This window comes from Brettanomyces nanus, chromosome 1 (genome assembly GCF_011074865.1).
Source record: "Brettanomyces nanus chromosome 1, complete sequence".
In the NCBI taxonomy this organism is placed as follows: domain Eukaryota; kingdom Fungi; phylum Ascomycota; class Pichiomycetes; order Pichiales; family Pichiaceae; genus Brettanomyces; species Brettanomyces nanus.
Window position 1 is genome coordinate 575,011 of NC_052374.1, and position 25,357 is coordinate 600,367.

At 42.3% G+C, this 25,357-nt stretch overlaps 10 protein-coding genes across 10 annotated transcripts; 3 read left to right on the forward strand and 7 right to left on the reverse strand.

The window, feature by feature from the left end:
• Window positions 1-145: 145 nt before the first annotated feature.
• Window positions 146-1,147, reverse strand: FOA43_000279 (uncharacterized protein; the record flags this gene model as incomplete). The annotated part of the gene is made up of 1 exon (XM_038920612.1): window positions 146-1,147. One exon carries the CDS (start codon window positions 1,145-1,147, stop codon window positions 146-148), a length of 1,002 nt encoding a protein of 333 aa, XP_038776540.1.
• Window positions 1,148-1,430: 283 nt separating this feature from the next.
• FOA43_000280 (uncharacterized protein) lies at window positions 1,431-5,510 on the reverse strand (the record flags this gene model as incomplete). The annotated part of the gene is made up of 1 exon (XM_038920613.1): window positions 1,431-5,510. One exon carries the CDS (start codon window positions 5,508-5,510, stop codon window positions 1,431-1,433), a length of 4,080 nt encoding a protein of 1,359 aa, XP_038776541.1.
• A 1,561-nt stretch (window positions 5,511-7,071) lies between these two features.
• Window positions 7,072-7,806, reverse strand: FOA43_000281 (uncharacterized protein; the record flags this gene model as incomplete). The annotated part of the gene is made up of 1 exon (XM_038920614.1): window positions 7,072-7,806. The coding sequence occupies one exon, from the start codon at window positions 7,804-7,806 to the stop codon at window positions 7,072-7,074; it is 735 nt and encodes a 244-aa protein (XP_038776542.1).
• A 961-nt stretch (window positions 7,807-8,767) lies between these two features.
• FOA43_000282 (uncharacterized protein) lies at window positions 8,768-10,231 on the forward strand (the record flags this gene model as incomplete). The annotated part of the gene is made up of 1 exon (XM_038920615.1): window positions 8,768-10,231. One exon carries the CDS (start codon window positions 8,768-8,770, stop codon window positions 10,229-10,231), a length of 1,464 nt encoding a protein of 487 aa, XP_038776543.1.
• Window positions 10,232-10,321: 90 nt separating this feature from the next.
• On the reverse strand, window positions 10,322-12,304 carry FOA43_000283 (uncharacterized protein; the record flags this gene model as incomplete). Its single annotated transcript, XM_038920616.1, has 1 exon — window positions 10,322-12,304. The coding sequence occupies one exon, from the start codon at window positions 12,302-12,304 to the stop codon at window positions 10,322-10,324; it is 1,983 nt and encodes a 660-aa protein (XP_038776544.1).
• Window positions 12,305-12,503: 199 nt separating this feature from the next.
• Window positions 12,504-14,453, reverse strand: FOA43_000284 (uncharacterized protein; the record flags this gene model as incomplete). Its single annotated transcript, XM_038920617.1, has 1 exon — window positions 12,504-14,453. One exon carries the CDS (start codon window positions 14,451-14,453, stop codon window positions 12,504-12,506), a length of 1,950 nt encoding a protein of 649 aa, XP_038776545.1.
• A 554-nt stretch (window positions 14,454-15,007) lies between these two features.
• On the forward strand, window positions 15,008-16,483 carry FOA43_000285 (uncharacterized protein; the record flags this gene model as incomplete). Its single annotated transcript, XM_038920618.1, has 1 exon — window positions 15,008-16,483. One exon carries the CDS (start codon window positions 15,008-15,010, stop codon window positions 16,481-16,483), a length of 1,476 nt encoding a protein of 491 aa, XP_038776546.1.
• A 63-nt stretch (window positions 16,484-16,546) lies between these two features.
• On the reverse strand, window positions 16,547-17,128 carry FOA43_000286 (uncharacterized protein; the record flags this gene model as incomplete). Its single annotated transcript, XM_038920619.1, has 1 exon — window positions 16,547-17,128. The coding sequence occupies one exon, from the start codon at window positions 17,126-17,128 to the stop codon at window positions 16,547-16,549; it is 582 nt and encodes a 193-aa protein (XP_038776547.1).
• A 269-nt stretch (window positions 17,129-17,397) lies between these two features.
• FOA43_000287 (uncharacterized protein) lies at window positions 17,398-20,232 on the forward strand (the record flags this gene model as incomplete). The annotated part of the gene is made up of 1 exon (XM_038920620.1): window positions 17,398-20,232. One exon carries the CDS (start codon window positions 17,398-17,400, stop codon window positions 20,230-20,232), a length of 2,835 nt encoding a protein of 944 aa, XP_038776548.1.
• A 95-nt stretch (window positions 20,233-20,327) lies between these two features.
• On the reverse strand, window positions 20,328-24,968 carry FOA43_000288 (uncharacterized protein; the record flags this gene model as incomplete). Its single annotated transcript, XM_038920621.1, has 1 exon — window positions 20,328-24,968. One exon carries the CDS (start codon window positions 24,966-24,968, stop codon window positions 20,328-20,330), a length of 4,641 nt encoding a protein of 1,546 aa, XP_038776549.1.
• Window positions 24,969-25,357: the final 389 nt, after the last annotated feature.

The window sequence follows — 25,357 nt, forward strand, 5'->3', positions numbered from 1 at the left end:
TCAGTTCAGCAGACCGCACACAGAAAACATTAAGGAAAAAATTTTTCTTTTTCGCTTCGCCATGCAATGAGATCTGGTGTAAAGATGTCTACTTAACAGAAAAGGATTCTACTGTATTACGTTGCATAAGTCTTATCCTAAGTCCTCAATTGCGCTGCTCAAAACGTCTTCCGCTGGCAGTCTTTCTTTCTGCTTTGTGCTCTTCCTCAGAAACTTCTCTTCTGGCTCTGTTTAGAACCTTCGTGAAGCTTTGAACACGAAATCTCATTCTCTGGTGTAGGTAGCACTTGACAATCTTAATATGGTAATGAAAATAAGATCTAAAAGTCCCTATCTGAGTGATGGTATTCCATTGGACTTCTTCCGTACTGAGATGTCTAGGAAATAGAACAAATGTGATGTATGATTTGTTATCGTTGTTCTCCTTCTCCAAGCTCTGGATCTCTAATGGAATCTCGTGGTGAGAATTGATCACCTGAGGTGCCTTTTGAATGGATCTCTTTCTTGCATCACTGAACTCCTGTAAGAAAATTTTAGAGAACACCCTATCAGTTTCGTCACTAAAGATTGTCGAAAAAATCACGGTAACACGATCATTTGATGGCTTGATGAAAATTGATTCACGATCTCTGTAATTTAGTGCAATCACTTTTCCATCGGACCTTGTTGCGGAGTCTTCTCCATAAATGTTGTTTGGATCAGCAGGTTGCTCCTCGGCCAACTCTGTGTATTTCTTAAATGCTTCAAGGAATGGTGCCGCAAAGCTGTTTCTCTTTAACAAAGATAAATCTTTGATGAGAGTAAACTTTTCTTCCTCCGTAGCCAAATTGGCTTTGTCCAATTGGATGTAGAGACTATAATTGTAGCCCGGCTCGGCATTATCTTCGGAGAGAATTTGCAAAAAGGCTGAATACTTCGAGTAAATCGTGTCGAGCAATTCTGTGGTTCCGTGTGCAACCAAATCATTCCAGCATTTGATAGCCACAGAAAGGAGGATCCCCGTTTTCTCCTGTGGCGTTGAGATGTGATATGCGGTAAAGTCGAAGTCCGTGACAATCCGGTCAAGAGTCATCGGGACATATCCCACAGCCAAAGCCTTTGTAAAGGTTTTCTCAATCAATAAATTCTCTGGTTGTAACAGTAACATTAGCTAGGATAGTCAATTGGTGTTTCACAACAAACAAAATTGTAAGATGATGAATACAAATACCTTTATTCGCTCTTTTGCCCAGAAAACTTGATGTTATTATTTGAGTTCATTTCATATCTACCCTCACGCATATGGTGTACGGTTGTACAATTGAAAAGCGGTCCTGAATAATCTAATATGAGTAATGAATGTACCATTAATGCTAAAACAAGTTATACAAAGCCACACATGGATACAAGTATTATACCGTACCATATAGGCACACTACGGAATATTTCCGTCAATCAGAATTTGTTGCAGCCAATGCTGTCTTCTCTGCATTTCCTTGCCTTCTCTTATTCGCCTCATCAACCAAATCCTTCAAAACCTTGTCGTATAGCACCATCATATCATCATGGTGCTCAAAGGATTCATCAGCGTTCATCATATCTGAGAGCCCATCTCCAAATGCTCCGTCCTCTTCCTCTTTCGCCTCATCAGTTTCTTCGCCAGATGCCGCATTCTTATTTTCAACAACAGTCATACCAGATTTCCTGGCATTAGCCTTTGTATTGACAACAGTATTATCAGGCCGTTTCCTATAAAGATCTGATAAGCAAACACCCTTCGCTTTCAGTCCATTCAAAAGCCTTACAACTTCAAATGCATCATGCGTATGCATCATCACCCTCTTATACTTCTCTTTATTCTCTGGCGATAATGCGCCGTAGTAAGCGGAAACGGCGGATTTCACCTTATCTTTGAAACCCAATGTACCATTGTCGGCATGAGCCTTGAAAGCTCTTGCCTCCGCAGAAATCATGGCCGATGATGCCTCAACAGCCTCAGGAGACATAGAAGTAGGTAAATCAGTGTCATCGGACTTAATTTCAATAGCCTCGTTCTCTCTAGCTCCCGGAGAGGAAGAAGGCAGCGTTCTCTCATTCTCAAACATCCTATCAAACAACTCTTTTGCAGCCATAGATGAAGTATCTGCGGACTTTTTCTTACCAAAGTGAACAGAGTCAGTCAACTCGATGCCCTTGGAGATAGACGAGTCAAAGTTTATAAGTCTGATTAAGAGCTCCTTACCCTCGATCGAAAGCTTCCCTATCACGTGCAACTTCATGAGCTCTGAAATCATCTCCTTCATCTTAACTCGAAGGCGTGCTGCCACACTCACATACTTACCCACCTCTCCAGGCGGTAAAGAATCCCCTTTCTTAATGACATCTATCAATGCCTCACCGAAACTAACTCCATCTGGAATGTTAAGACTTTTCCTAATATCGTCTGCTTCAGTTTCACCAAGAATTCCAAGGAATGTACTCTTATTGTCTTTATTATCGTCGTAAAGTGTGCGCTCCATATTCTTCATGGTGAGAAGACCAAATCGGCGCTGAAACCGCTCCGGCACAGAGTCCCTATCAAAATCAAGTGTAAATATAGATGTCGAGCTTTGTAATGATCTACACAAAGCAATACAGACAGATTCATCCATATTGTTTCCCCTAATGGAAATATAGTTAAGATGGGCCATAAGAGGCAAGCATTCGCAGAGTTTGATCATGGACATAGAATCTAAGCCGTTGTCATCAAAATTCAATCTGACTAACTCGCTGAATAAGGGGAGATAGGCAAAAAGTTTGTTCACAAAAGTGCGGAAGAATTTGCTGTTGTTCGAAATGTCCAAGTACTTGAGATGCTGAAGCTTTGAGAAGGAGTTGAACATCTGCTCGGCTTCCGGTGAATCGATCAAGTTGCAACTGTTAAGCGACAACATCCAAAGTTGGTCATGCAAGCGGGCCGATTGTGCATAGTCGATGAATGGCCTCAAATTATTGGACATATCGTTGTAACCCAAGTCTATACCAGTGCAATCCTTATTTTCATGCATCCATTGCGCCACGATCTCGCATTGTGATAGATTGAGGTCGTTGTAGGCAAGTCCAAGCTTTCGAGTGTGTGAAAGGCCTAAATGAAGAAGGCTCCTGAACATCCTGTTATCTCTAATCTTACAACCGGAAAGAATCATCTCTCCAATACCTCCACGATAAATAATCGATGCTGTCAGTAAAGGCCAGTCCATATCGCCTCTATCCTCCATGTTACAAATCATTCGAGGAAGCTCAGCGACGTTGGGCTTCTTCTTATGTTTGTGTACCTTTTGCGTATTAACGCTGAGAGCAGGACACTGTGTAATGTCCAATCTTTTCAGAGCCTTGTTCATGGATACAAACCAACAAAGCATCTTCCAACCGTCACCGTCTATAGGGGTGTTTCTGAGGGAAAGCTTTTCCAAGTACCTTTTGTACAGTAAAGACGAGAGAATCAACCTAAACATCTCATGCGTCAAAGACACACCATCTAACGAGAGACATATAATAGGAGCAATTCTAATAAAATCTGTGAACGAGAGAATCTCAATCATTGAAGGCTTCGGATTTCTTAACCGTAGCACAGGAATAGGATCTGTCGAACCCTTAGGAATCTGCTTTAAAGTAGCTGGAATAGGTAATATCTCCCTGAGGTGGCAGCACCGAGTATACAACTCATCGATCTTCAAAGTAACCACCGGCTTCTCCATCTGTCGCCTGCGACGAACCATCGGAGTATCAATCATAATTTTGTCTTTCCTCAGATTTCCTTCCGTATTCTCGTCAGCGTGGGCACCGGCATTCTGTAATGCTTTCTCTGCGGCCAGAATTTTATCCTCTTCTCTAATTGTGTGATCGGAAGGAGTTCTGGACATAACCGGGGCAGCAGGAGATGTAGAGGTGCTGGACTCCGAATCAGATATCTTATCGGCCACTTCTCTGTTTTCGTTATCTGGGTTATTTTCCGGGTTCATCTCACTCATCAATTTTAAATGACCGGAGCCCCCCACAACAATGCCACACGTAGAGTGGGCTTTATCCTCCGCAGTGATCTTGTGGATAATTAACTCGCCGCTTGGTCCAATCTCAACATTACCTTTACGAGGATGTCTCGAAGGGATTTGTTGAGGTGGATCATTGACAAAAGTGGTAGTTGCAAAGGCAACTTTCTTCAGAGGTTTAACATCTCTTAACGGTTCCATAGGGGGTTTCAATTCCACTTTAGGAGGAGGTTTGACATAAGGCACATGTTTGAAGTTTAACGGAGGTGAAGCCTCGCTCTCGTTACACATGACACGCATCAAGGCATTTTCGGTGGGATTAGACTTCTGTCGTCTCAACAAGCTGCCAAAAACACCTGCCGACTCCTTTGACTGGGCCCTTTCGCGTTTGGATTTCTCAAACAACTCCAGCTCTATAGAGCCACCAAATCGAGGATTCATTGAAAAGGCAGAGGAGAGCTTAGGTTGATCAGGATGGGGAGGAATTACTCCGCCTTTATAATTCAAGTGAAAATGTGCTCCGGGGCGGAATATCCTTGATAAATCGGATGAAATGCATTTGTGCAAGCTACTGTCATTAGAAGCAGCCTCTATATCACGTAGGTATCGCGCCAATAAAGGATCAATATCCTTATACTGATCCGAAAGTGTTTCGGATGTGGACGAAGGAGCAGCCGAAGAATCGGCAGATTGAATAGTCGAGCTGGATTCGGAGTTTGATGCAATCTTTCTGCCTTGAATAGACAAAACAGAAGAATCGCTTGCCATATCTTCAGAAGCAGCTCCTGAGCCGGTTATAGTGGCGGAACTTGAAGGCGACAACTTTGAAGGTACGGACGATATGGATGCGCGCTTTTCCGTTGACGGAATAGATATAGGTGTAATAGCCGAGGTTGGAGAAATGACTAAGGAAGGTTTTCTTGAAGAAGAGAAATGTTTTGTCTCCTCCTTCTTTCCAAACAGCCTTTTAAAGAAGCTACCTTTAGCTTCCTTTCTGTGCTGCGTGGGATGTGAATCTTCCGACAAAGGAAAAGGATATCCTATATCGGGATTTGTGGAGCGAGATCTAGGACGGCCTGTACCGGTAGATGTACCAAGAATGCCCGAATGACCTGTGGGAGTAGAAACATCGGAAAGAGTGACATTAGTTGCCGTTCTCGTAAGCTTTGAAAGAGCAGCAGGATCAGTATGCTCTTTATGATCTTCTGTAGAAGGAAGAGACCCAAGATCGTTCGTTTTTGAACGTTTCAACCCAACCGAGAGGGATGTAGCATTTGATCTGTTCGCAGACACAGAAGGGGCAGCTTTCTGGCTGGCGCCATCTGTGACCCCAGGAGGTTTGAGAGAATTTAGTGGTGCAATAGACGAGCCCGAAGAACGCACAAACCAGTCATAGTCAGCGGCCTCCAGTTCACTGTTCCTAAAAGAAAGTTCGTCCTCAAGCCTTTGGCGAAGCTTCTTGTGCTGCTGATCATTCTGGGCAGACGACTTGTCAGTAACCATGAGTAGCAAATGACTATCCCAATTAGTATTCTTGCTGATGATAGATATGGGCCCGCTTCGTCGGGGTGAGCAAATTTAGGGATGTTATGGTAAAGACTAAACGAGGAAAGAAGTATATGTATGTTGTTACAGTTGCCAATTTTCGTTATCGGCTCAGTTATTTTTTTTCTCCCTACTTTTTTCTCTCCGTCCTGTGTGTTTTAAGTTAGCGCTTCCTCCGAGCATCTTTTTTTTTCCAAACTCCTTCCCTGTGTATTTGGTGTCTTGCCCCTCCGAGAGAAGGTAAAAATTGTGGGGGAGCGAGTCTTTTTTTTCGGGGTACGTCTCGTTTAGGGGGAAAATTACTAGGAATTGATATTACAATACAATCAATGGCCGAAAAAAGGTTGTCATTAGTCGGATGTGAGTACTAAGACGTATGTGGTGATGATTAAAAGTAGTGTCGACAAAACTGCAGTTTGGGCAGCATACCGAAAAGTGCATGCCGTAAAGTGTTTTGAGCGGAGCTTTATACTAAGGAGGTGGAAAAAAATAGGAAAAGCCACTCATCGTCGGCAACCGAAGCAGGAAAGGAGAAAAAACTGAGAGGAAATGCTCGGCTACTCGGTGACGTTCTGAAAAAAAATAGCCCTGACTCCGTGATTTTGAATGCAATCGTCGGGTCGATCGGTGTTATATTGTGGAATGAGATCTGGCGAAGTCCCTGCATGATTGTGTATTGTGCGTAGATTAAGGGTTGGGGATGGTACAGGCTAGTTGACTATTCAATTAGGTTTTTTCATTATCACCCATATATCTCTTTTATTAGAGCCTTTGGTTCTTTATTCGGCGAACTCGGTATGATATATCTTTTGATTCCGAAATGATTCTGATAACTTTCTTGATCGTCTAGTTGCATGTAGATGGATTTAATGCTCTAACGCCATAATAATAGGTACTATCACATTACATATTTCGCACTCAGATGCATCCTATTTGCTTATCATGGAAGCACCTGAGAGTATTATCTCCGCTGGGAAGAGCTACACACGGAATTACCAAATCTGGTAACCCGCGAAGCGTTTCAAATTCCAAAATGTTCCTAAAATCCCAAACACATTTATACTAATAGATTCAAGAAAGACTACAAAATCAGACATGCAATTTTTGATACCGTAGCTTTAACAATATAGGTGGGATTCTTTTCAACCAGCCACCATTCACTAGAAAATGTTTTATTGGCTACATCTATCAGTATGAACCTTCGCTCTAAGAGCTGTGTTGAGTAACTGATCCCGTATTTGTAGAATCATAAGAATATGTGCCAAACCAACAGATTTCAATACGAGTAAAAGCATTATAGAGAATACGCGTAATCATCAAACAGCGAACTCTGTTCTGAAATAAACGACCATTTTTTATAAAGTCACGCGAAGACCTTGCTATACGATATAAATCACTGATTAATACATATCCCCACCATACTTGAATAACTTACCTGAACCAGTTGAACTTCGCATTTATTTATTAAAATAGCAATAGAAAACAAAGAAAAAAGTACCTGATATCCATAATTATTACCTTACAAGAGTTCTGGCTCTCCAACATCATTGAGATTTGGAGACGTCCAATCTTCAAGCATTTGACCAGTCTCTTCCATATATTTGTATGCATTTAGTGGAAGTCCGTAGTACATTGCCGTATACAAGACATCTTTCAGATTTCCAATTCTGCTGACTCGGTAGGAGCATCTGATCAGTGAGTTAATATAAAAGGAAGCAATATCTTCAGGATTGTAGCGACTTAAAGCTCGAGGATCGAAAAGATTAATCACTGCGCTGTGTTGTTCACCAAGCTTGGCCTCCACTTCATTCTGCACAACATCGATGAACTCGTTGGCAGCCTTCAAAACGGATGGAGAGTTGATTGCATTCACGTTACCGAAACAAAAAACACAGCTCTCACCGACCAACGAAGAATCAATTAAATTAGAGACAAATTTAAAATCATCTGTAACTAATTCGTTTTCACTCAAATTAAGATCGACAACGATATGAACATTGGCAGTTCCTTCTCTGGTAAGAAGATCGCTGAGATCAGTAACAGTCTTGTTCTTAGACAGTAAAATAGGAGAAATATTTGACTCCATTTCGGGATTATTCTTTAACAATTCGTCGATATAAAACAAAGAATCGCGATCAACTGCATACACCTTCACGCTTCGTTTAGCGAGCAGTTTGGTGATTTCCTTCCCAATAGGACTATTAGCGTTGTTGATCAATGCAACTTTTTCGAACTTATCGCAAGCTTTAGACATGATAAACTATGAGTAACAACTTGATATTAGGGAAGAAGAGGAAGTAAACGAACTGAAAAAGTCATCGTTCTCATATCTAAACGAGAAAATATCATCTATTTAAATCCTAGATGACCGCATGTGACTTTTGAAAATTAGGTTACAAGCTAAGTCATTAAGCCGCAGACCGGCGAAACATACGAGCGTTTCTCGGTTTGACCGGTGAATCACGTGATACGCTGACCGATGCACTGCCTGATGCACTGCCTGAACATCGGCATTTATTTCCATCCCTACACCGCATATCAGGAGTGCGTTTACCGACTGTCTCCTATAAGTCCATCGGCTATTCTCGTTATCAATTTTTCAATCTCTTCATGCTTCTTTATCTACATTGGTAATATTCTTTCTTTTTCCTATTCAATTCTCTTCCAAAGAATTTTTTTTCTCACTTGACTCATAAACCAAAGCCCATTACTGTGCTTAGCTCTTATACCTTCCTGAAATCGTATAATGGCTAGCATTGCCCCAGATGTACGGCAATATGTAGAGAATAGATAATACCGAAACAATAACTGACTTATATTGTTTGATATAGTTGGAAGTTCGAACAGAAATCTGTAATATCTTATATACTAAAAAGATAACCTCTGTGCACTGCATATCATACTATCTGACTACCGTCAGACCTTACCGGGCCCCAACTTTTCTTTTTCCGATTTTTGTCTCAATTATTTTCTTCGAGCTTCTTGTGTGGGTAAATTTGCTGTATCCTCCCCCCCCATTAACACCCATTCCTGCATTTTGTGCTGCTTTCCCACAAGCAACTGTAGAAGCGTTCCCAATCCGGAAGGAATATATATCATCGACTATATTCCTCTTAATGCTGTCAATATATGCGGAAACCAACTTCAATCTTCTCTCTGCAAGATTTCACAACACTAATCTTGTCAAATTGTCCTTGAGATCTCTGTGTTACACCATGACTCTTCCCAGATCCGGAGTTCCTGCCCCTAAACTTTTCGACACCGACTTGAACCCTAACATTTTGAAGGCCAAGTATGCTGTTCGTGGTCGAATTCCAGCCAAAGCTGAAGAACTAAGAAAGCAATTGATTAAAGATCCCGGCTCCTTACCGTTTAAGAAAATTATCAATGCCAACATTGGTAACCCTCAACAATTGGATCAAAAGCCACTTACCTTCTATCGTCGTGTCCTTGCTCTTTTGGAAGATCCTGAATTGATCGAAAACGAAGAGATCGTTAATTGTTTCCCATCTGATGTTGTGTTACGTGCAAAGAAAATTCTTGATGCTACCGGTTCCGTTGGTGCCTACTCTCACTCCCAAGGTGTTCCATACGTATGCCAATCCATTGCCAATTATATCTCTCGCCGGGATGGTTACCCATCGAACCCTGAAGATATATTTTTGACCGCTGGTGCTTCTACTGCCGTCAAATATATTATCGATCTTCTCTCTCTTGGACCGAAGACTGGATTTCTCATTCCAATACCTCAGTATCCTCTTTATACTGCTACAATTGCATTGAACAATACCCACGCTCTTCCATACTACTTGAACGAGGACGATGACTGGTCAATCGACTCCTCCGAATTGATTCGTGTCATAGAAGATGCAATCGCTCAAGGCATTAAGCCTCGATGCCTTGTTGTGATCAACCCAGGTAATCCAACTGGTGCAGTTCTCAAGAAAGATTCTATCGTCAAATTGTTGGATGTCGCTGCCAAATATGGCACCTTTATTATTGCCGACGAAGTATACCAGGAGAATGTTTACAAAGGTGAGTTCATCTCTGTGAAAAAAGTTTTAAGAGAGCTTCAGGCCACGGACAAGACTGGCTACTATGATAATGTGCAAATGGCCTCTTTACATTCTACTTCTAAAGGTCTTAGTGGTGAGTGTGGCCAGAGAGGTGGCTACATGGAGTTGGTGGGCATTAATTCGAGCGTAAAGACTCAACTGACCAAACTAACTTCCATTTCCCTTTGTGGACCTGTTATCAGTCAAGCTTTGATGTCTCTTATGGTGAATCCACCTAAACCTGGTGAACCATCTTATGAGTTGGATCACCAGCAGAGACAGAAAGTGTTCAATGACTTGTCAACTAGAGCCCATACTTTATACACTGCTTTCAACGAGATGGAAGGTGTTTCTTGTAGAAACCCGATGGGCGCCATGTACTGCTTCCCGCGTTTTGATCTCCCTGGGGGGGCATTCAAAGCTGCTGAAAAAGCAGGCCTCAGTCCGGATGTCTTTTACTGCGAGAGATTGCTTCTTGAGACTGGTATATGCACTGTTGCCGGTTCCGGCTTTGGCCAAGCACCAGAAACATGGCATGTGCGAACTACCTTTTTACCTCCCGGTACCGACTGGATCAACTATTGGAAGGTATTCCACGCGGATTTCATGAAGAAATACCGCTAGAAGATGAAATGTATTGAAGAGAAAGGCATGCCTTTTTAATTAATCTAGATTTTTTTCTTATAACACTAAACTACTGTAGTATAAACATGATTACTCGTCCTTTTCCTTTTCCACCTGAAGATCACTTGATTCCACGTCGATACCACTGACGAGCAATGTTGAGATCCATGCAGGAATCCAACTTATCACTAAAAACAACCAAGTCCAATTCTGGAATCTTGGGTAACCACTGATGAGTCCATAAAACAAATCCACCGGTCCCTGCAACAACTGACCCAGATCCACAGCATCAGACCAGTCAATCACCGACTGTATCTCTTTCCTTAAAAGATCAATCCGGAAGTACTGAAGCAAATTTCGAATTCTATCCAACTGAAAGTTTGTCTTGCTAAAAACACCCAATATGCAAATCCACATGAATGGACAAGACATCAAAAGACATAAAGATGAGCACCATCTAGTCTTTTTATCGTTATTAGGTCCATAACGCACAAAGACAAGGGGTAGACTAACCAACGAAATGACAAAGGAAAGAGAAAAATGAAGCACCAACAAGGCAATCAAAGTGAATGCAAAATAAAAAAGTGAGAATGCATTGAGAAGACGAACAGTGTCGTTAGTGACTCTGGATTTTTTCAGGGAAATAGTGTAAGACGATATGACAGGCCACAAGGTGATTATAAATGAAGGAATCACGCACACCTTATAAGTTATCATACTGTACAGCCGCATAGTTTCATTGTTATAGGGACTCGTCTGAGACAATGATTGTAATTTCAACCCTGCAAAAACAGAGACTGAGAGAGCAGTCACAAAACCGATTAAAGCAGCAATTGCAGAATGTGAAGAAGAAGGTGCAACAAACGAGGGTGAAAACTGAAATTTAGCATTGGAAACATTGTGGTTACCCAACAAGGAAGAAGCAGAAGCAATAGCGAAGGCAGAGGCAGCAAGCACAGCTGCGGGAAGGTAAGTCGCAATAGAAACAAATGAACTTGGACCTAGCAGTAGGTAAAAAAAGTAAGATTGATGAAACTTTTCTAATAAGTTGTTCACTGAACGGAACATGGCCTCGACAACACGGCCATAAGTAGTGACATCATGATCACCATCACCCACGGCACGCAAAGTAATCGCCTGAATATTCCAACCACTGAAAGCCTCGCATCCATTACCACCACCTTTTCCAGCAGGTGGAAGAAGTCCCGTGAGAGCGTAATCGAACACAGCATGCAAAATCATTGTAAGCCTACTGGAGAAATCATCTGCCCAAAGCTGTCCCCTTGGAGCACCATGAAGAGACACTTTCAGACCCTCATGATCACTAATCATAACTGCAGAGTTGACAAGGTCCAAATTAGGAAGCTGACCATTCAAGCCGGCATAATCCACTTCTACATAGTCAATGCCATCGCCTCCACTGGCATATTCCATGACAATAGCACTGAGGATGGAGCCACCAGTCTGATCCATACTTGTATGATATGCATTGATCCAGTTGCGCAAGGTATCCTGACCATCCTCAGGAAATACCACTATAATATTCTTGGCCCAGATGGACAATCTGTGGAAATACCGGGCCAAACTGATCGCAAGGGGCACACCACCAAGATTGATAATACCATCGCTTGTATGCCAAGGAGCCACCAGAACGATGGCCTCAGTATCATCACCTTTAGGAGCATGATAAATGGCATACAAAGTTGGCTTGAACTCACCTGTCTGCGGTTCTGTATAATTGAGTCGGGCCGTCTTGTAACCGATCTCTTTAAGCCAGTCGTCTAGCATATCGTTACGATCTTCTATTGGATCCAACTTATGCTGGTAAATTTCATCTCGATAGCCTCTTAAATAATTCCATTCTGATTCTCTAAAAAAACTATACGCTTGTGAGGGCATCAATGCATTCTCGGAAATGTAAGTCTCTCTAAACTGTCCATTGAGTGGGAGCGTCACCAACCATAATATACTGGACAATACCAGAAAGACAGACACCTTGGGTAAAGATTTGACCAACCGCGGCACAAGGCCGAACTTGGTGATTTTATTCTGTATAATTTCCAATAGAGCCATGCTGAATGATGAACTAACAACAAGAACAGATGCAAGAAATGATGGACCACTATAATCGCGCAAAGTTGACACGCAAAGAAATCGATCTAACGATTGTCAATTTTTTACGCAAAGCTCACAGAATAGCTATGAAGGCTCGCTGAAAGAGAAGAGGAGTTTAGAAAATCGATCTAACTTGGCAGTATACATTATTAATTACTTAATCAGTATGAGAGTGAGAATGTGGTTCCGCCGACTGGGTATCATCTTGGTTCAGGGTATCTTGCTGAGGTCCGTTTTCGGACTCTTGTTCGTCATTTTCCTCTGCCGAACGGCTATTGATGGAGGACGTAATGACTCCGTGCTCGACTCTTCGACTCATTACCCCCATTGGAAACAGAGATTCATGAGCAGCACTAGTAGACTGAGCTGCAGCTCTGCTTCTATCTAACCTTCTACGTAACTGAGAAGAACTTCTGCGGGCTTGAAAAGTACGTGGATTGCGTCTAATTGTTCTTACTATGGGCATGTGATCCAAAAAGCCATTGCTTATGGCTGCCGTGGTACCTGCATCATTACTCAATCTAATTGGATGATGTAGACGTTCATTGATATTCTGTATCAAGTTTCTGACAATCCCCATGACGCTTTGATTGGGTCTGACTGCAGGATCTGTAATGCTTACACCGCCAGTAGCCCCAAGGGCACCGGCAGTACCAGCAACAGCCGAAATGCCCCTTCCGTTTGCCTCCGGATGTAATGCCACTATTGTAGGAAACCTAAATGGAAGGGTTACAGGCAGAGCCGTTTCTTGATCAGGAGATCCATTCGGCTCGGAAATGTTACCATTCGAATCAGGAAGCAGAAACGCCAGATGTCTCGAGTTAAATCCATCAATCACCTCCCTGCTATCACTTACCACTTGAGCAAGATTAGGCAAAACCACAGTAGTAGCATACCCAGATTCACTGCCCTTAGTATGCCTGATCTTATCTCTACAGAGTGGACAACTATTATTGGTTTTTAGCCACTCGTATAGGCATGTTCTTCCGAACAAGTGACCGCAAGGCATTTCCACGGGAACGTGAGAATACTTTTGCCTCTTTTCCTTGCTCTCAGCATCAGGTTCCGTACCGGTAGATTTTGTATGCTTGACACCGGTCACCGTTTTCTGCCTCTTCTTGGAAGGAGAATTCTCTGTCAACATAGGTCTCTTACCATTGTCATTCAACTTATCTTCCTCCTGGGAGCTTTGATATTCCTCGTAGCAAATAGGGCACTGCCTGTCGGATTTCTCTATACATGAAAGCTGCGGAAGCTTGAAATCTTCAAAAACTTGGTCCGGAACACCCGAAGCCTTCTTTATGGATGAAGAAATTGTTCTGAGTGCAATGATAGTAGCCAAGCGTACGAGGACCTGAAGATTCTCTTCGTCATTTTCATTGATACTTGGCACATGCAAGATAAGAGAGCCAGTGATCCCGTCGGAGTTGTTGGCCGCATTTCCATTATTAGTGGTAGTAATAGGAGCAGCATTTGGAGACTGGCCGTAGATATAGTTGACTGTGAGGATAATGTTTCTGGAGGTTTCCGAGTGGTCATCGTTGCCTGTAGCGGTGGCATTGTTGGCTGTATTGGCGGAATCTGCTGACTCTAATGCCCTTTGAATGGGTCCCATAATCTCGTTCATGAAGTCAGATCGATTTCTTCTTTCCTCCCCATAAATGCCTTCTCTGGAGACATCAAACGCCGGATAATCAATACCTCTGATCCCACGAGGATGAGATGTAGATGTAGGGTTAGAATGCACAGGCGTAGTAGCTGTAATAGGGATGGGAGCCACAGAAGTAAAACTGGAACCAGAAGCAGTACCTGAACTCGTTGCACCAGTTTGACTGGCACCATTCACACCGTTGGCGCCGTTCACACCAGGAAATCCATTCATAGAAGCTCTTTGTCCGCGACTAAGTAAAAAGTCAGTTAACAAGGTGGTGGAATAAGCCGCCAGTTCACCGTTCTGATGTCCAACTTCTAGAAAGAGATTCTGCGTGGTTCCATCAGCATACTGGATAATAACGGGAGGCAATCTTAACCTGCCACTGGGCATTTCAATGATGCCTCTGCTGGCCAGTCTCTCTTGCTGAGTGATGGAATGATCCGTAGCACTCATATAGTGAGAGAAATAAAAGTTCTAAAGAAAAAGCAAACAAATCAGTATAGCAAGAACACACTTTAAGCACGGATATTACGCAAATACTCGATACCAGATTGTATGCTGACAGAAAGATAATGGAAATTGAACGCTGAACGAGACCGTGGGCGAACTGGAAATGCAAAGCCTGGTGATCGGCACCCTGGATCGGCAGACGCAGGACGAGTCGCGACTGGGCGCAAAAGAGACTAAAGGAAAATTACAAGGGGGCCCACAAAGGGATAGGAGAGGTTGGAAAGATAACGAACCCGGAAAACAACGAGTTACATGAACGACGACTGATGTATAATATATGGTACCATAATTAGCTTTTGCCCAAATAGGTGCATGAGCATCTGCTCCTAGAATGGGTGTTCTAAAAGTCACAGCATGTCTAAATTTCCAAATCTATTGAACCCTTTTTTTTTCTGTATCCGAACCAGTTATAAATGTCTGCACTCACTCTTTTGTTACGTAGCATCTAACTTGGTGTATATATATTTCTGAAACTTTACCTGAAGGCATGGAGAGCCATGGGAAAGGATAACCCGGATCTTGAGTTGCGTAGCAAATTATTGCAGCTTTCGGAAATGTTTCCAGATATTCCCCTTGGCTATATCAATGAAACGTTGGTTCTGAACAAGGGGGATGCAGCTAGAACTACCGATGAGCTGTTAAACTACAAAGTGACCGAAACCGAAAAAACGGTTCAGGCTAAAAATTATGGGGTGCCTTCTGATACAGATAATGAATCAGACCATTCTGTTAGTAACAACAATGAGATATATGATGACAAGATGTCTGTAAAAGAGTTGAAGGAATGGATCCGAAGAATTGATTTCGTTGAAGAGGTATTAGATCTTCTCAAGCTTGAGGCCAAATACAAGCCATGGGTTGAATATTATAGTGAACAGCACAATTATAAACTACTCGACACAGTGTCAAAAATGATTGAGAACTTTGATCCGGATCTGCCCCCTGAGAAACAGCAAACCATCTCCTATCGAACATTGGCTACGGTGTCAAAGATGCAGGATCATTCTGATGACCAAAATTCCTCTAGAATACCTGTAGATCAGGTGGAATTGTCCCCAGATCCGATTATTCAGAAACAGTCTGCAGCACATCTTTTGGCAAAGGTCAAGGCCACTACTTATTCTAAAATACAAGGAGGTTATACAGTAATAAGGCCTTCGGCTAAGCAGCAGAAAAATGAAATAGTGGCCAAATCTGTCAAGGTTGACATGGGTTCAGAGAGTATGAAGGAACTCATCGCTATACGTGAAAGTAATGTCGTATTACTGAGACTTCCAATGAGTTTTTATGTGAATGGGATGAGATTCTTTGAGAATAGCGTGGAAGCGGTAATTTACGTGGCGTCTGTGGTTGCACCGTTGGCTCCTTTTGCTCCTGAAACTCCAATTCCTGATAAATTATACTCTAAGGAGATAATGGCGACGGCAGCTCCAAAACAGCCTCCCAAAAGCGACTGTTGCTGGAGCAATCGACATCCCGTTATTTCGGAAAGGGGGCCATCATTTGACAATCTTCTGTCGAGCGCTAAAAGGATGCAGAGCAAGGCTGCCATGTGCAATGACAAGAAGATCAAACCAATATATGCATCCACAGCTTCAGAAAAGTACCGCGAAGCATTCAACTCTTTGCAGAGTGGCCAAGCAAGGGAGATTAGAGCAAAGGTTGAACAATCAAAGCAAACGAATCAAATCGATCTTCATGGACTACTAGTGGACAGTGCGCTTCAATGTTGTAAAGAAGCAGTAAGCAGTTGGTGGCAGGATGAAATCAATGCTAGAGTTATACACGGTGATAGCCTTAGGCCAGAGAAAGCTGTACATGTGGAATACTTTCGAGTCGTTACGGGTCGCGGCATGCATAGTGCTGGGGGAGTTCCAAGGATAAAGCACTCAGTTAGGAAGTACCTCACACGAAGTCATTACATATTTGAAGAAGAATCATCTGCGCTCATCGTGCGAGGTAAGAGGCACTAATTAATAAAGTTTATACATTGCTAAATACATGAATTTGTGCGCTAATAATCTATATGTAGGAGCTCATTTCTTAGGAGCAGCTCTATCGTCAACATCCGCAGCCTTCTTCTTCTTAGTTCTAACCTTCTGCGCCACCTTTCCTCCCAATTTCTGTTCCGTATAGTTGGATTCCAGGACGTCCAACCAATCGTCATGATCCTCCTTAGTTTTCTTAGGTGCAGCACCAGTCATCAATTTGATATGTCGTTCCTCTTCTGCCTTCTTTGATTCCGCTTCCAATTCCTCTTGAGTTTTTCCCGAGTCCTCGAAAGCTGAAAACTTCGATTTGAACTTGCTTAATTTACCTTTAGCCTCAGCGTCCAATATCGACATATCCGGCTTCGAAGCATTCCATATGGGATTGTTTCTTTGATCCGAGATCATACGGATTTCGTCCTTAGGAAATTGTGATCTTCTACGAATCACTGAACCATCTGAAAGTTCTACAAGTGTATCAAACTTGTAGTATATAGCCGGCCTGGCCTTACCTATGCGAATCTTCTTAACAGGCCTTTCCGGAAGCGCAGAAGGAATTTTGATTGGGCCTGTGACATATAACCGTACAAGCTTGTATCCTGTTGGTTTATACCCTATTCTGGACAGCATGCTTCTGCGAAGTCAAACAACTCGTACAACTCGTGGGAGAATAAGTATCTACCCAAACACTCCCCTTTCCAATCGACTTCCCTCTGAACTGAGAAAAAATTTCAAGTGCTCAAATGTGTTACGTAAGGAGACTATCGTTTCGTACGCACAGCCGTGTGAGTAAGTGATTTCTATTCAGATCCATCGCGAGGAACAAATCAAGTTGGCAGCTTGCCAGTTCAAAAGGAGAAACAGCTCTAGCCACAATCAGGGTATTTTGTTCTTTCTCCATGATTCAACTCTTATGGTACGTAGTCTTTTACATTGTTGGAGGCGTCACGCTTGCTCCCCTTGTCCTAGTTTCTCTTTGGATCTCTTCACCCAAGGCTCAGATTACTGAAGAAGATAAAGCAAGGGATGAGACTAAGAAATCGGAAAACGAAAGTCAGCGAAAAGGAAATCCAAAGGGTTATAGTACCCTTAAGAGTACTGAGGTGTACTACGACGAAGATCTCGATGTCAAGGCTGAGTTTGAAGGTTGGCTCACAGTGACCCACGAGTTCTATACCCTTCCAGAAATTCAGGCAGATCAGTACAGATCGAATGCTTCTTTCAATGGCAATCCTACAGAAAATACAAGTGACTCATCATCCAACGGAACTGGGTTTATAAGGATGGTTAAAGAGATCGGAAATAACAGCAGCAAAGATCCGCAGCCGGATGTAGGAGGTTCCGACGCTCATCAATTAAAGCAAGTTAGAAAGAGAAGCAGGTTCTTCGCGGTACTAAAGCATAAGAATCTATTTCTTTACAGAGATGAGACAAGAAAGGATGTTCAGCATGTTATCGTCTTGAACAGTTATTTCGTCACAATGTGGCCACGAAATCTGGTTGATGCCCGACTGTTTACCAAGTACACGGCAATATGCTTGCTTAAGAAACAGGTTTCTCAGCCAACAAATAACAAACCAAAACCGCTTTCTACTAAAGAGTTGCTCTATCTTCTGCACAAAGGATCCCAGAATACAGCGCTACCGGCCGGCTCGTACTTTCTTTATGGTGACACAAATCATGATAAGGAGGATTGGTATTTTGCCATTCTAAGGGCCACATCGGTTGCTGACTCTGTTTCCAATGGTACAGATGATGATCTTTTGAATTCCACTCTTAATGCAAAACCACTTTTCTTCAATACGTCCCATATGATTGATCTTCTGCAGACGATAAACTCAACAGAAGGCCAACTATCCACAAAATGGATCAATGCTCTAATAGGAAGACTTTTTTTGAGCGTGTACAAAACCGATGCTTTCAAGCAAGGCTTCAAAAAGAAGTTCGATGAAAAGCTCCGACGCATAAGAACCCCTGGATTTTTGGATGAGCTACAAATTGGCCATATCAATGTTGGTAAGTCGGCTCCTTTTATTACACATCCTCGAATGAAGCATCTCACTCCAGAGGGCGATTTAGAGCTTGAAATGGTGATTGATTACTCTGGAGGACTAACAGTGGAAATTGCTACAAAGGTTTTTTTAAACTTAGGAGCTCACTTCAGGCAGCGAGAATTTGATGTTAACCTTAAGGTTATTCTTAGAAAGCTACATGGAGATCTTTTAGTGAAAATGAAGCCGCTGCCATCCACCAGAATCTGGTACACTTTCAAGAGTATGCCTGAAATAGACCTTGAAATAGAACCCGTTGTCAGCTCGCGTACGGTAAATTATAACTTGGTTACTAATATTCTTGACAAACGGTTCAAAGATGCCATACGGACAACCTTGGTGTACCCATTTATGGATGATATCTTATTTTTTGACACTTCCAAGGAAATTTTCAGGGGTGGCATTTGGGATCACTCTCAAACGGCTTCAAAATCAAAAGCGATTTCTAAAAATGTCGAGCTTGATCAAGCTTCTGAAAATGCGCCTACAAGCAGTTCAAACACGACTGAAGCGTTTGTAGAAATAGCAGCGGATTTTGGCAACCACGAATCTACCGGTCCCACTAGCACTTCTGTTTCAGGTACTGATGATAGCAATACCGTTACGACGCCATTTGCAGAAGCACCTCCTCCGGAATTGGTAATCGAAAATGAGGATGGTGATGCGGACTCAGTCTCTAATGCTTCTATGCATTCGCATTCACCGTCTGTCACTTCGTCCTTTCAAAAGTATACGACTGGTGGTAAGAATATCATACGGAAATATTCAAGTTTCGGAAGTAATTCGGATTCGCACACAGATACAGAGAAGAGTGAGTTATCACAGGCAGCTGTACAAATAAAGAATGGAGTTAATACTTCTGTCTCAAAATTCAGGCAATGGTACAGTAAGAAGACATCTTCAGAAACTCATTCACGGTCGGGATCTTCTGAAAACAACTACAATCCTCCTGAAATGATTACTAGTAGAAGAAAGCGTGATTCAAGCCTTTCTTCGAGCATTATTTCAATGGAAGGAAGTGAGTCTATAACCGGGAATCAAGCGCAGATCAATATATCTGAATCCCCCCCAAGTCCCGAAATGTTTATCAGCGAGAATTTGAGAAGACAGCGGCATGATCCCGATGAGTATATGGAAGTGCTCGGTTCTCAATCTGTGGTGTCCCCAGTTTTGGATGATAAAACTATCGATGCCAAATCAACTGACACACTACAGAGCTTCAGTGTACACAATGTGCAAGACACGATCCCAGCTCAAGCAGGTATGAGCGTGTGGGAAAATTCGCTGAAGACGGCTGAGAAGTTGCATCATGCTCCTGATATTGGCGACTCTGCTACAACGGAAACGATAACTGCTCCTGAGAATACTGAATATGTAGCTGTTGAACCATTTGCGTCCGCCGATACCACCACGATGACTCCTTTAAAAAAAGTGATACCTCCTCCTCTTCCGCAAAGACAGGTTCCTACTCTTGAGAAGATCAATACTCCACCAAAACTACCAAGCCGAAGCTTAACAACTCATAGAAAGCCGCCTCCGGCAACCATGCCGTCCACTTTACCTGCTTCATCAACAGGTGAACCCCAGGAGGCTCTAAATTCTTCAAACGCTGGTTCTTCACCTAATTCATTATTAGATGTTGCCACCTTACCAAAGGCTCCTGATCCTTCTACTGTTTTATAGAGCCCTGCATAAATATATTTCCATAAGCATTATAAATATAGCATTGATACAATTTATCGATGCAATTATCGACACAAATATATGTATACACAGAATCACTTATCAAGTGAGTCGCTGGTGAATTTAGCCAGTTTTTCGGGCACTATCTTCAAGGAGACTAGCTTTGTAGGTTTACCTTTGGGAACCAACACCTCCTGTTTCGAAGGAGCTTTAATTCCAAAATTATCGGCATCAGATAACCATATTTCTTTCTCATTGAGTCTGATCTTCACGTACCTGATCGGAAGGATTGAGCTTGTTTTGGTAACATGACACTTCGCCTTCTTTGGAGCACCAGGAAGAGATATACCTTTCTTAAATTTCAACCTGATGGTGAACTTCCCGTCAGCGGCATCTACCTGTACATGCACATCCTTCACTTGAGGTTGTGCAGTTGGTGGAATTTCTACAGCACCAAGAGGTTCTGATTTTACCGCTACCTTAACAGCGAGTCCCACCGATTTCGAACCCACCTTTGGAGTTAGGGTTCTTGCAGAAGATCTTTCTTTTCCTGCACTATGCAATCTCAACAAAGGCCTTGACGTAGTCCCTATAGAAGATTGGACAGGAGCTGCTGCCAATGTAGATGATGTTGTGTATGTGTTCTTGAGCTTTATTGTAGGAATCTGAATCATCAATCTGCCCTCCCTCTTCATTCCAATTACAAATTTTCCGGTATTAGGATCTGATTGATCCACACTCTTTTCTTCAATAACTGCTATTATCTTTTTGTCGGTAGGAAGATCCAGTCTGACAACAAATGTGTTTCTAGCACGATAGAGAATGATAGCGATGTCAAGAAGCTCTCTCTTCGCCCCAATTGAAAGCATACAGGAATGCATAGCCTCCCATATATGTTTCTGCAACCCATTGCCAACGGCGTAGTCCCTTCTCAAAAGTGCAATGGCACCGCTAATCGTTTTCCTGGCAATCTGATCCCTTCTGAATTGCATTAAGTCACCAGAAGAACTTTCCTCAACAATCACCATGCCATTTCCTGCCAGTCCATTCGAATTAGCACTGCTAGGGCCGTTTCCGTTTATACTCATCTTTTTCTTTTCCTGCTCCTTTTGAATTTGTTCTTTTAACTTAGCTTCAGCAAATTCTTCATCGTCTAGAATTGATGGTGTATCATCAAATGCGGCAACACCTATAGCCTTCTCAAAAATCCTCATTAAATGATATCGGACATAAACTGAAGGATCGATCTTGAGGGTGGTAAAAAAGAGCTCCAAAACATGACCATTCTTAAGTCCTCCCAGAAGTAGCAGACCTTCAAAGGCTAAAATACGAATATCCGGGTTATGTTTAGCACCGGTGTATGATACAAGCTCTTGAAAAGGCATGTTAATAAGCCCACATCGAACCATACGAATTTTTTCTTGGAATACCTTCCTCTCCACACAGTCGTGATATGATGGCGACCACTCGTCCATCTTCACAGCTCTATTCATTTCCATCAAGGTCTCTTGCGAGAATCGATCGTCACCACCAACATCTGTATCAGAAGCATCCAGAGCAGAGATATTGTGATTAGCAATGACCTTGTTAGAATGAATGATAAGATTTGATAACGACCCGAGCAGGTCACAGACGTAGAAGCAGTCATCGAACTCATTATCCATGTTATCGTTATATTTGAAGATATTCAATAAAATTCTCTTCAATTCAATGGGGATATCACCGTCCTTATTTCTAATCTGCGAAAGTCCCTTCACAATGGCCTTCATAACAAATAAATCAGTAAAGTTAGAGAAATCATTAGGGACTGGAAGATATTCTTTCGGGTCAAACTCATCATAGTAAGCATTCGTTTCACCGTTATAACAGTAGAGATTCTTGAATGCTCTAAGTAAATATCTCATGCCAATATGATCATTTTCTTCCTTGGAGATCTTACTCAATCCCCGAACAGCCTCAGTCCTAACACCAAAGTAGTACCTCTTATCAATCAAGGTCCTGAGTAGTACGTTTGCATAGTGCAATTTCGGCCTCAAAGAGTCTCCAAAATGTATGACGCCCTCTAACTGTGCCTCCACATCTCTATCCTGCCGAAGTTTGGACTCCTCCATTTGATCTGTTACGTTAATACGCTTCTGGCAAATCCACTCGCCATCGGCATCAAATCTCATCCACTCGAAGGCATATGCCTGAGGATCAGAAAACGAATTATCATCCGAAGAATCATCCTCCTTCAACCTCCAATTTTCAGCCTCTGTAGCCGTCATCAACACGTCACCTAATGAACTGTCCTTCTTTTCTTCATCTTTACTCTTTCTGCCTTCCTTTTCCTCGTCTTCTTCCCAAACACCTTCCTTCTTCCTTTTAGCTCTTCTGTACTTAGTGTTGTACTGAATATCAAGTTTGGTGTATCCATCCCTAATATACATAATGTGTTCGTAAGGCGTACCATCTGCTTCGTGAATTCTGATTGTAACGGGGCCAGTGAAAGCATTTTGAGGTTCAAAGTCCGGCTCCTTTGTGACATATCTTCCAGCCTCGTCGACAAAATGTCTCCTACGGAAATCTGAGATTTTATCCTCTCTTAATTCCGTAGATAGCACATCATCGTTGTCTCTGGGCGTACTGGACCGTTGTATTTGCCTGATGGACATCTCAATAAACATTCTCTTCTTATTGAACTTCTGAGTAATGGAGAAGATAGGTACACCAGTATTATGGACCCAGTTATAGAAGAACTCGTCAAGTTTATGATGGGCAACTTTCTCACAGACATGCTGAAAATGTGAAGTGGACAAGCAGTTACCACCAGGTAGATCGTTGGACATTGCTTGAAGGAAAATCTTCGGAATGACACGGGAAAGACCAAAAGATCTATCTGTTTTTGTCATACGTTGATTAAGAATGTATAAAATAAGAGGTGCCTTCAGCCTTATAAATTCCAAATCCTGATCAAATAGCAAGGGGAATCGAAAGCATTGATTGGCTAGGGGCCTCATTCCAACATCCAGTTTGCAAAGTAAATCAGATTGCTTCTTGATCATATACTTATACTGGTTCAGACCAAACAATTTTTTTAGAAATTGCAGCGCCATGTACTTAGAAAGTCCCACTGTACACCATATATCATTTAGAGTCCTCGGAAGAACATTGACTCCAGCATACTGCTCAGCTAAAGAAACAGCTAAAATCTCTGTGGTCTTGAAGATCGGTTCGACAAGTTCCGGGCCATAAAGAAGGCTATCACTTGCAATCGTAATACCTGCAAAAGAGCATGCATCGCATGGGAAGTCCTCAATAAAAACGAGTGTATAACTCGTGAAGGGAAACGAGCTGAATTCCTTGGAATAGAAGTCTAAGGCTTTATAGAGAAAAATGGTTGTGTTAATCACGTCTCTCTTCATTCCAGGAAGATAGTAAAACATTGTTGGCACCTTATTGGAATTGGCCTCAACTGATAACTCTATTGCTTCATCGCTGGCATCGTCTAAAGAGTTCAAAAGCGTTGTGCTTGGAAGAATTCTGTCGGTGCCAGGTTTCAAATCGAGTAATGGAGTTTTCTCAAATGGGCCCACTGCAAATCCCAAATGATGTGCACAAATTGGATTGTAGAATTGAAAATTCACTACTTTCTTACCCAAATCAAATTGCTGTGGAGTCTCTTTAGAACTAACCAAATCCGGAACAGCAACCACTATGGGCGTGGATTCATCAATAAACTCTTGACCGTCATCCTCCTCATCTTCTTCCGCCACTTTTTTTACAGCATCTTCAGCATCATCTTCATCCATTTCCTCTAGCTGAATCTTACGAAAAGCCTTTTCTGCCTCCTTAGTGCCGACGATTTTGGTTTCACCAATGTCTCCAACAGTCTTCGGTACCACTATATTGATATCCCAAGCAGGTTTCTCGTGAAAATTGTCAACACAGGGAACCCATGAGCTGGCACTGCAATTTAGCGCATTATTGAACGTATAGCAAAACCATCGATTTTTTGGAATATCTGTATGGCGTCCACCGTGAAAGATAATACCATTTCTGCTATTTCTCACTGTATAAATAATCTTTATATTCAAGGGAGTGTACACCTTATCAGAATTGACCAACCCATTGGCAGTAGCTGGAGTACCATTGATGGACCTGGCACTACCGACTGGAGACGAAAAGTTCTGCCGGGAATTGGTAGATGTAGTATTTGTAGTAGTTTGAAGTCTAAGTTTGATACTCTCAGGTATCTTGATCACAAGCTCTGAGGAAGATTGAGGGTAGGAAGAAGAAGGGTGAGAGGCGTTATTCTGATCGGAATATAGAGGGTAATGCTTGCCCCTATAAAAATGATGCTGCTCCACAGAACTCGTAGTAGAGTTTGTGTCAACGTAAGAATCATATTTATAATCTGCCAAAACGGAATTGTCAGTATCATTCATATATTCGTCATTTTGACCAAAATCTAAGTAGGAGAATCGGGCGCATCTCTGGTTAACGATGACAGATTTTATTTGAATTCCATGACAGTCAAGCTTCACTTCTTTCAAAGAGGCTTCTAAGGGCAAAGCGGTAATTTCAGTCTCTCCATAAATAGTTTGCTCGGCAAGGTCAATGTCCAATATGACTTTCTGGTATCCCACTTTGAACCGCTGAGCAGGAAAGTTATCTGCCTCGTGATGGTGGTGATGCCTAGGTGTCCTAGGTGTCACACGTGAGCTCACTAATGGATACTCTAAGGCTATAGACATCTATCTAAACGATCTGGGGTTGCAGTTCCCTACTAATAGTAACGACTATAGTGTCGATGTTTCAGTGCTTCTGTTCTTTTGACTTTTTCGTCCCTTCATGTTTACGTCCACACCTAAGCTGGTCGATCGTCTTTTTCTCTTTTGTCGTCGCCCGTATTATTTCCTGCAAGGAGAAAAAAACTTACACCAATTCTAACTGACCGATCCCAGAGCTTTGCGGGCAGATCCACTTCATCAAAAGAGTTAACTTGAGGTGTTTCACTTGTCGGTCTGTATGTTTTCAGTCGTTATTGACGTACAGAGCTGCCTACCTATTTAATTCTGCTACTGAGGTGTCTGGAATATTATATCCCATTTGTGTCTCATATATTCCGTTGCTATAAAGACTT